We start from the raw sequence: 10,520 nt of genomic DNA, 5'->3' as shown, positions 1-10,520 counted from the left end.
TGTGAGGTCTATCTAGATCTGTTGCTTTCCCCCAGTACATGGAAGATCTTGGGTCTGTGGGGATAGCAATGGTGAGGATGATAGAATGTAGAGCCTGAGAATGAAACAAACACTAGCATACAGAGTGGGGGTGGGGAGGCTAAAGAAACTGAGTCCATGATGACATCATTTGAGGAGCTGGATCAAAATTTACCTGATGCCCCTTTCATGTACATAAGCAACACAGCCCCCTGTATGTAGAAGCCGACGTGCGTGAGGTTTCTCTCTAGAGATTAAAAAGGAAATGAAAGCTCTGTTATAGAAAAGATATCAAGGATCCAGGTACCCAGGACCCCAGCCTTCATTTTGCCAGAATGATCCAAGAGCTCTATTTCCCAAAGGCCTCTTTCACCTCAGTCTTTAACCAGAATACCTCACATCCTTTCCTTCCCTGAGACAGATGCAGGATAGCTGTTCCCTCCTTCTTTGCTATCGGACCCATCTCCCATGATACAGGCTGAGATACTTGCTTTCCCAGCCTCACTTGCAGTGACATGGCTAGTTTTGGGTCAGTAAGGGAAATTTGCCAGTAGGCTTCCAGGAAAGTTCTTCCTCACTCGTGAGGTTGGTCGAGGGAAGGGGTGTGGGAAGGGAACCTTGCTCCCTTCTCTTTGTCTTCAGATACGGGTGTGTGAAGAGATGATCCTTGGTACCTTAGCAGCCATCTTGCTACATAAGACAATATGCCAACCCACTGAGTGTGGCCCAGCAGAAGGATGCAGACAGCTCAGGCCCTTGATGGGGTCACTAAGTTGCTGAGCCAGCGTGAAACCACCATCTATTTTGCCATCATTTATTTTGTTACTTGGAGCCAAGGGAATCTTCATTGACGCACTCCCTAAATTTCCAATGAGAAACTCAGCTAAAAAAGAAAGACACCACGTGGGGACACCAGCTGCAAGACCAGCCTTCTGCTGGACCGAAACATTTGCTCCATCAACCAATATTTATTGATTGTCTGCTATGTGCCAGGCTCTGTGTTAAGTGCTGGGGATAAAATGACATGGTCTCTGCCTTCATGAAGTAAGTTCTCAGTTTAGAGACAAAGTCGGAGGCTAAACACGTACTTCTGTATTTATGTTAGAGAAGTCAGGGGCTGTGGGACCTAACCCATGACCAAGGCAGGTTAGGGTCATGGGTTAGGAAAGGGTCTCCTAGGCTTGTAGTCGTTATTCTTTTAGGGTTTCTGGACCTGATCCCAACATTGGGGGGTTCCCCCTGTGAGAACTAAGGGAGATGATTCATTTTCAGAAATACTAAAAGCTGTGCTGTCTAATTAACAATAGGTTTACAACCTATTGGAAATATATACTCACCTCCCACCATCACCACAATGGACTCCCAAACTCTTAGACACTTCCCTTCCTGGTTCTTCCCCTCTCTGGTTTGCGGGCTTTGCAATGAGCATGCTCCAAAGAACAAAGGGAGGAGGGACTGAAAGTCTCTGTGTCACCTCAGGGAATGTACATTTGTTCCAGTCAGTCTATTTTTCGCTTTACATGGACACAGGGAACGTCCCTGTAAGGCTGTAACCTCTGTAGCACTCAGCCAATGAGGAACCAAGGGAGGAACTTACCTCTGTAGTACTCAGCCAATGAGGAACCAGGGGAGGGACTTGCAAGCTAGGAGATAAATTGTCTGCTGTAGCTGTAACTGCCCACAGTGTGCCTGTCCATCAGACACCCACTCTTGCAAGACCCTTGATTAAAGTCTCGCTTCACTGTGCTCTGAGTCTCCATGTCCCTCCTTTGATTGGGTCTGTGAGCTTATTTGTAACAGCCCAACACCAAGCAAGTCTCAGATGCCAACTCAGTTCTGACACTACCCAAACATAGCATCAGATTCTACAGGTGGAGGGTGCAGTCCTACAAGATTACCACCCCCATCCCCTACTTCAGACACTAGTTGCAAGCCCCAAACTGCTACCTGTGCTCCTGACCGACTGGCTACACATTGGAGGTTCCAAGGACCTCTTCCTTAGATTTGGTTAATTTGCTGGAGTGGCTCACAGAACTCAGGGAAAGACTTACACTTATCAGTTTATTAAAGGATATGAGAAAGGATAAGAATCAACAGCCAGGTGAAGAGATACACAAGGCAAGCTCCCAAACAAAGAAGCTTCTGTCCTTGTAGAGCTTGGGGCCCAGCTCAGTGGTACAAGGGAGCACTCTGGTTCCCCAAGGTGGAAGCTCTCCCCAAATGGACCAAAGTGCTGTTACCTTGGGTTTTTATGATAGCTTCACTATATAATCATGACTGACTAAGTCACTGACCATTAGCTGACTCAACCTCCAGTCCTTCCCCGTCCTGGAGATGGGGAGGGCAGGGATATGGGACTGAAAATTCCATATCCTCCATTTGCAGATTTGACCCTCCAGGCAACCAGCCTCGCCTTTGGGTGAGGTCCAAAAATCACCTTCATTAATAACAACATACTCATTTCATCTTTATGGCTCTGAGTCATTTTCAGAAACTGTGGCTCAAGACCAGATATATCTGCAAAACATATTTTGGTCATCTAAACGATCAAATACATATTTCCTATAAATCACTGTGTCTCTATTAACCATTATACTTGAGAAGTGGATGGCATGAGGCAAAAAGTGGTGTTTCAGACAGATCAATCTCTGGGGCAAAGCCCTGGAGACAAAATCCAGCCTCTGGTGGAAAGAAAGCCTTGTGTTAATTGAGTAGCAGGACTGAAGTAGAGGAGGGGTGGTTAGAGGCCAACAGAAGCCAAACCACAAGGCTTTGAAAATCACCGTGAAGTCAGGACCATATCTGAAGGCCAAAGGGAAGCCACAGAAGGATTTAAAGAGGAAAGGACACAGTCTGAGCTGTTCTAAGATGAAGACCTTGGAGGGCACAGGGAAGGCTCAGTCGGTTAAGTGTCTGACTTCAGCTCAGGTCACAATCTCTGGGTTCATGAGTTCGATCCTTGCATTGGGCTCTCTGCTGTCAGTGCAGAGCCCGCTTGGGTCTCTGTCTCTCTCTCTGTCTCTCTGTCTCTCTGTCTCTCTCTCTCTCTGCCCCGCCCCACTTGCGCATGCTCTCTCCCAAAAATAAACATTAAAAACAAATTAAAAAACAAACATAAACGAAGACCCTGGGAGCTGCGTGGGGGGTGGCCTGGAGAAGTAAGTAGATGTAGGAAGACTTCTTCCCTGCCTAGAGGGTGTGCAAATCACACTAGTAGATCAGCAGGCATCTCTCCCAGCCCAGGAGTCACAGCGGCTTGGTTGTGCAAACACAAATAGAGTCTTCTGCACTGAGAGGGAGACAAGAAGTTCCACTTTCAGGGTCTAGTCTTCAGTCACAGAAGGACAGGATGGTCCTGCTTGCTGCCTAGGTGAAACAGGAAGTCCTATCCAAAAAAATCCTGTGCAGAGTGGGTCACTAACCCCGGTCACACCTGTGTGGCTGCCCGGACAGTCTTTGGACCCCCACCCAGAGAGATGACTGGACTGGGCCCAGTGGCCTGGAAGAGAAATGAAGGGAAGGAGACCACCTCAGAGATTACCTTGAATGTGACATGACTCATGCTTTTCTAGTGCTAGCTCACACCATTCAGAAATTAGCCCGGTTCCCTCCATTTGCAAAAGAAGAATTAAAACAATGTCCACCCACCCTTGGGAGAGATAAGACATGCAACAACCCAGCTTTTGCGGGGAAGAAGACACTCCTTCCCACTTCAGAGAGAAAACGGAAGTTTTGCCAATTTTTATGGAAAAGAATAAAGGCGTTTTCTCTCCTTTGGAGGGAGACTTGAATTTCACTCTTAATATAACAAAAATTGGATGGGAATTCCTGTCCAATTTTTACAAGTTTAAAAAAGGGGGGAAATTTACCAATTTTGTCAACCAACAAGTAAAGCTGGAGGAAGAGAACTCAGACCATTCCTCTCCTTAATTAAAACATAAAAGGGGCGCCTGGGTGGCTCAGTTGGTTACACATCCAACTTTGGCTCAGGTCATAATCTCACAGTTCATGGGTTTGAGCCCTGCATCAATCCAGAACCTGGAGCTTGCTTCAGCTTCTCTCTCTCTCTCTGCCCCTACCCCACCTGCTCGCTCTTTCTCAAAAAATGAATAAACATTAAATTAAAAAACAAAAAAACAAACATAAAAAGTCCCACCCCTGTTCCAGAAGGGCTCTGGGGCACCACTCACGCGGTGAGCCCAATTTGGGCTCGGGTCCTCCGGCGGGACTTTGAGAGGCAGAGGCGGTGGGGTCTGCACCGGGATTACGTTCCGCATCTTCTTTTCCAGTGGGGGGACCACAGGTGGTAAAGAGGGAGGACGCTTCTTTTTCTTCAGAGAGTCTCCTGTTAAGACGAGGAGGAGAAACAGAAACACGTGATTGGCTGTTCCAACATACTAACTCAGCCAATGAGCAGGAAAGCTACGCTGAGGGGCGGGGCCTTACTCTGATTGGCTGATATGGAGGTGGAGGCAGGATAAATGACCTATGACTGCGCTGATTGGTTTAGCCAGGTCTCCAGTGGGCCTCTTTCTAGGGACCCTCGCAGACAGTCCCTCGCTTACCCCTAATGCTGCACAGGCAGCAGATGCACAGGTAGAGAAGCACTGCCAGGAGCGCCAGGCCGAGTAGGGAGCCCAGGACGATTCCAGCAATGGCCCCTGGGCTCAGGGTGGGGCCTGGAAGAGACAGAGGATAATCAAGAACAGGAAGAACCCGTGCTGGATCCAAGTTTCCTAAGCTCCCTGCTCCAACTGTTTTAGGACCCAAGAAAATGGGACCCCAGACTCTCGATTTGTTTTGCTTTTACTGAGTAACTGTGGTGCGTCTGGCACTCTACCAGCTGGTAACGATCCATTGGTGAGCAAACCCAGATACCTACTCTCATGGGGATTCATTTTTCAGGGAAATCAGAAATGAATGCACAACTTAATATCCTAATTACGGGTTATGCTATGACGAAAACTAAATGTGCTATGACAGAAATAACGTGCTATCATGGAGCATTTGCAGAGTCAATCTTCTGCAAAGACTCTTACTTCCAAATAAGGTCACATTCACAGGTACTGAGGGTTAAATGTCAATATAGCTGGGGGGGGGGTGGTGGATACAATTCAACCAATCAAGTCAAGATGACATCATTAGGGTGGGCCTGAACCCAACAGGACTAGTGTCCCTACAAGAAGAAGACAGAGGCACTATGTCCTCTGGGGCGGGGGAGGCAGTGGAAAGCTGGAGGCAGAGACCAGGGCGATGTGGCTACAAGCCAAGGAACTCCAAGGATTCAATCCAAGGATTGATGGCCATCATGAGAAGCTGGAAGAGGCCAAGAAAGAATCTACCCAGAGTCCCAGAGGGAGCATGGCCCTCATTTCTATCAGGAGAACTGCCAAGCTGTGAGAGAGTACCTTTATATTGGTCCAAGCCACCTGGTTCATGGTCCTTTGTTAAAGGAGCCCCAGAAAATGGATACAGGCAGAGAAGGGGGATAATATGAAACAGACTGAGGGCGGCAGCCCAGAAGAAGCCTCCAGCAGCCCCAACTCACGGGCCTGGTAGACTCGGCTTTGTGATGGGATCCCTGGCTGGCCCCCCAGTATGGGCAGGATACGGAAGACCCAGGTCCCGGGGTTCCGATGAGGAAGGGGCACCACAGCTGACCGCTCCTGAGGCCCCAAGATGAGCAGGGTGATCCAATCCCTGTAGGTGGTGGCTCTACCCAGGTCAGGGCCTTCTGGTCGTGCCTGCACCTCAAAACCACTGATCAGGGCCCCGCGTTCCACATCCCAAGTCAGCACTGCTGCGTCCCGGGCTCTCTGCAGCCTCCACGAGGAGATAGAAGGTCCTGGTTGGGGGGGAAGGGTGAAAGTGAGGGCTGGATTTATGGGTCCTAGAGGGGAGACGGAAGGGGGCTGGGGAGCTGGACTCATAGGTCCTGGGGGCAGAAGGTCTGGAGAGCCAGACTTCTAGGCCTACAAGAGGAAGGGACTGAGGGCTTGGACTCTTGGATCTGACAGAGAAGGGGCTAGGGACCGGGTTTGAAGGAAGAGAGGCCTGGAGGGCCTGGACTTCTGGGTTCTGGGAAAGGAATAGACTCACCAATGAGGGTGATCTGGTTGCCCCCGGCACCCAGAGCCCCACTGCACAACACGGAGTAATTTCCCAGGTCCCAATCCAGGCTGAAGTTGCTAATGAGGAGCCTGCGCCCATCTGGGCTGAGCCGCAGGTGACCCCCTCCTCCTGGGGCCACGGGCCGCCCTTCCCGGGCCCAAGATGCTCTGGATGGTGGAGGACAGCCAGTTGCCTCCAGCACCACCTCTACCTCCCCTGACCGTGTTTCCTCCACTCCTGGACGCAGCAGCACCTCTCGAGGGGCCTCTGCAGGTAGAAGAAACCCTGGAGTCAAACACCAAGTCCTGCCCCCTTTCGTGAAACAAAAAGCTGTGAAACCCCAGCACTTTCACCAAATAAGGAAACACCGCCCATCTTTCAGTCCATCATCACCTGATTTCCTTAGCAAGGACTTCTTAGATACATACTAATGGCCCAGGTCCTCCACTGGGGAACCCATATGAGTCTCAGTTATTTATTGCTCTGGACACGTAGGAAGATGTCAGCCCTCTTCCTGGGTCCAGGAAGGAAATTGTGGCCTCTTCCCCTGCTTGAGGTATAGGGAAAACCTTGGCGCTTCCGTAGGATTAAAGACAAAGGAAATCTCTTTTCCGCGAGTTAGAAGTCCGCCTTTCTCATTTCCGAAAGAAGCTAAAATTTATAGCCCTTCCTCGGGAAATAGGAAAGAAGTCCCACCAGCTCTCACCCGGGGTGACAGTGCAGGTGCGCGTGGTCACCAGGTGGCGAGCGAGGCAGGTGACGGGGACGCCGCTGAGCCGGGGGTGAGCGGGGACAGCCGCCTGCAGCGCAGAGGGCGCCGGCCCTGCGCGGACGCCTTCAGGGAGACCCTGGAACTGCAACGAGGCCGCGGGGACCCCGCCGGGCCATGAGCAGCGGAAGCGGAGGCTGCGGTCCCCCGGGCCGCCTTCCACTGAGCACTGTGGGGACCCCGGAGGCAGATCTGTGGAGCAGAGGGAGAGATCAGGGGGTCAGCCTCTCTCCTCTCGCCCCTCTAGCCCCACCTCTGCGCACGTTCACGCCAACCCCTCTTCACCTGGACCTCCCAGCTAGGTGCCCCCTTTGCCAGAAACTCCCCGGCTGTGAGCAGCTGCAGCCCCACAGACGGCCCCTCTTTCCTAAGGGAACTACATCTTTGCACTGATTTCTTTCCCTGCAAACATAACCCCGGCCCTTCCTTTCTAGTCCAACCCCTTCCACCAAGATCCTGGGAGCCACCAAGCAGACATTTATGCCCCTTCGGGTTCCACTCTTCCCTCTTCTAAGATAACTCCACCCTTTCTAGAATGGCCCAGCCCCCTTCTCTTATGACTCCTCCCCTTTCCCCAGGTAATTTAAAAAAAATGTTTATCTATTTTGAGAGAGAGAGCATGAGCAGAGGAAGGGCAAAGAGAGAGAGGAAGAGAGGGACTCCCAAGCAGGCTCTGCGCTGTCAGCACGAGCCCAAGGTGGGGCTGATCTCACTAACTGTGAGATCATTACGTCAGTGGAAATGAAGAGTCGGTAGTTCAATTGCCTGAACCACCCAGCGGCCCTCAGGTAATTTCTTTATTTGCTGATCTCACTTAACCGGCCCAAGCAACTGAAGCTCCTTCCCTTTCTGGCCTCCACTCTTCACTATCTGATCCTGTTAATTTTTTGATATTGCTCCTGGCTCAGGAATCTCTGGCCTCGTCCCCTTTCCTGGCCTTCCTCACCCCTACCTGCAAGTCCCTCAGGTCCTTGTTGGCTCCGCCCCTTCTCCCGGGCATCCCCGCCCCTTTTACGGAGAATCTCCTCCCTCCCTTGCTGGCCCCGCCCCTCCGCTGCGGCCCCGCCTCCTCCGGGTACCAGGCTCCGTCCCCCGCCCCCCCGGCCGGCTCACCTGCCACCGTGAGGCTGAGCAGCGAGCGGCGGCGGCGGCCGGTGCGCGGGTTCGCAGCTAGGCAGGCGTAGGCACCGGCGTGGCCCGGCCCGACCGCGGGCAGCAGGAGACGCGGGCCAGCGGGCACCGCTGCCTCCGTCGGGTCGGCCAGGCTCCACGCGATGTCAGCGGGCGGCCGCGAGGCGGCGGTGCAGCGCAGGGTCACGTTGCTGCCCGCCGTGACATAGAGGGCGGGGGTGGCATCGCGGTCCGAGGAGACCTTGATGACCGGCGGATCCGGGCCGTCTGGGTGGAGGAATGGGTCGGAACCGGGAGGGCTGGGGTCACCCGGGACTCCGCCAGGACCCACGAGGTCGAGACCTCCAACAACCCCCTCCTCCCCAGGGAGTCGGGACCCCGAGCTCCCAGATCCCAGTCCCCGACCGGAGGCATACCCCGACTCACAGAAGACGCTGACGTCGGCCGCAGCCTCCGCGTGGCCGAAGGGGCTGCGGACGCGACAAGTGTACCGGGCGTGGTCGCTGCGCACAGGGTGCCCGATGAGCAGCTGGTCGCCCTGTGTGCGGATCCGGGGTGGCTCCGCTCCCTCAGGGTCCGCTGCCTCCAGGGTGCGTCCGTCGCGGCTCCAGCTCAGCTCCCCGCGACCCGGCCCCCATCCCATGCAGCGCAGCCGGAGCTCGGCCGCGCCCTCCTCTACCTCGGGGGCCTCAGGCTGCACAGACAGCTGGGGTAGGGGCTCTGGGAGAAGGGGAGTGGGGCTCAGGACCGGTCCCTGGCCCCCTCATCCCCTAGAGCCAGGACTCCAGGCCCCGGCCGCCCCACAGCCAGAACTTCCGGGCCCCAAGCCCAGGATTCCTCCTCCTCATAGACCCACGAAGTCTGAGTCCCCGCACTCTCCCCCTCCCTCCCCCCACCGCTCTCTCCTCTCAAGAGACTCATGATTCCAAGCCCCCAGGAGTGTGACCCCCAGGCCCAATTGCTCTCAAGAACCCCTGCCTTGGGCCCCAGCCCCTATTATCCTTCCTCCCTCCAGCCCAGAAGTCCTCCCTCCCCTGTCCAGGGACCCCTTCCTCAGGGGAGAAAACAGGTCAGACAGCAGTGACCTGCCTGAATGCCCGCACTCGGGACCTCAGTGCCCACTTACCATACACACCCACCGTGAACTCCCGAATCTGCTGGGAGACGCCAGCCCGGATGACCTCTGCAGTGTATACCCCAGCATCCTCTAGCTGGGCAGAGGCAAGTTCCAGGCCCCCCTGGGCCTGGTCAAATCGCAAGCGGTCCCGGTAAGCAGGATCCAAGCTGATCAGGGGAGCCCCGGGCCCCAGGCCCCCAGCTGCAAGCACCCTGGAGCCTCGGCGCCAGACCACCAGGGCAGGCGGGCCAAGGCTGGGAAGCGGAACCAGAGGCAGCTGGATGGCGGTGCCCACTAGCACTGACAGAGGCCTCCCTACTTGCTGGGGGAAGCTTCCCACTGGACGGGCTACCGCAGTTACTCTGGATTCAGGGTTCTGGGCAGAAATTTCAAGATCCTGGTCCTCAGGGGAAAATTGTGAACCTGGGGTCGCAACTTCAGTATCCGGGACTTGAGCAGAAATGTTTGAAGCTGGGGCCTTAACCGAGAAGGAGGGCTCCGAGTCTTCAGCAGGAACTTGAGAACTGGGGATATCAGAAAATACTTCGGAACCAAGGCCCTCAGGGAAGGTAAGATCCAGGCTCAACTTCTGGCCCTCAGCAGAAACATTAGACCGGAAGGGCCTAGGCACCTCATTAAAATTCGAGGCCTCAGGAAACTGTCTGGGCTGAGGGATAGCAGCAGTGGTTCTGGAAGCTGGAGACTGATCTGGAAATTTCCAGCTGGGGGGTTTGGTGGAGGAGACTTTCGAACGTGGGTCCTGGGAAGAACTTTCTGAGTCCGAGGAGAAATTGGTTTGCGGAACTCCAGAAGAGGCCCTGTGGGCGAGGACCCCGGCTCCGGAGGCTGCAAGGAGAGGAGGGGAAGGCAGGGCATCGGGGGGCTGCCGAGAGAGGGGACTGGTGGGGAAGGGGCTGAGCAGGGGACTTACCCAGGAGCAGGAAGAGCAGCAGAGCCCGTGAGGTGTCCATGGTGTCGGCCGCTCCCGTGACGACACTGGAGCGAGACTCCAGGGCCAGCACCTGCCTCCCAGGTCGACAAGTCTGACAGGACTGGTAGCTTCCTGGGTGGGGAAGGAAGCCAGACCCAGAGGGAGGTGCCAGCGTTCCCCACCTGCACCCCTCACCCCCAATCTAGTGGCAGAGCCAGCCACCCCAGCCCACTGGTGCTCATCAGCTGGCCCCATCTGACTCCTGCACTCCCCACACGCAAGGTGAAGATGGCGAGAAAGGAGCCCCAGAGGAAACGTGGTGGTAGCAAACCTGTGGGGGAGGAAGCCAGGAAGACTTCTTGGAGGAGGGTGAGGTGACCCTGCAGAGCCCCACCTCTGATGGCTTTGGCCTCAGTTCAGGCTTCCTCCTCCTCAGCCTCTTG

At 54.5% G+C, this 10,520-nt stretch overlaps 1 protein-coding gene across 1 annotated transcript; it reads right to left on the bottom strand.

Moving 5' to 3' along the window:
- Positions 1-3,088: 3,088 nt before the first annotated feature.
- Positions 3,089-10,153, bottom strand: VSIG10L (V-set and immunoglobulin domain containing 10 like). The gene is made up of 10 exons (XM_039249377.1): positions 10,078-10,153; positions 9,156-9,992; positions 8,456-8,749; positions 8,012-8,296; positions 6,836-7,090; positions 6,118-6,396; positions 5,567-5,863; positions 4,570-4,697; positions 4,209-4,349; positions 3,089-3,517 (listed from the first exon to the last, which is right to left on the bottom strand). Exons 1-10 carry the CDS (start codon positions 10,115-10,117, stop codon positions 3,446-3,448), a joined length of 2,628 nt encoding a protein of 875 aa, XP_039105308.1. The 5' UTR covers positions 10,118-10,153; the 3' UTR covers positions 3,089-3,445.
- Positions 10,154-10,520: the final 367 nt, after the last annotated feature.

Source organism: Hyaena hyaena, unplaced genomic scaffold, assembly GCF_003009895.1.
Source record: "Hyaena hyaena isolate Hyena2069 unplaced genomic scaffold, ASM300989v1 scaffold_9, whole genome shotgun sequence".
NCBI lineage: Eukaryota > Metazoa > Chordata > Mammalia > Carnivora > Hyaenidae > Hyaena > Hyaena hyaena.
This window is presented reverse-complemented; position numbering and strand designations above follow the sequence as displayed.

Excerpts from the sequence above, each read along its gene's own strand:
- VSIG10L (XM_039249377.1), bottom strand. The coding sequence starts at position 10,117 with ATGGACACCTCACGGGCTCTGCTGCTCTTCCTGCTCCTGG. Across the intron at positions 7,091-8,011 it reads GCTCAGCCTCACGGTGGCAG|ATCTGCCTCCGGGGTCCCCA; the intron begins GTGAGCCGGCCG and ends TCTGCTCCACAG. Across the intron at positions 6,397-6,835 it reads CACCTGCACTGTCACCCCGG|AGGCCCCTCGAGAGGTGCTG; the intron begins GTGAGAGCTGGT and ends TTCTACCTGCAG.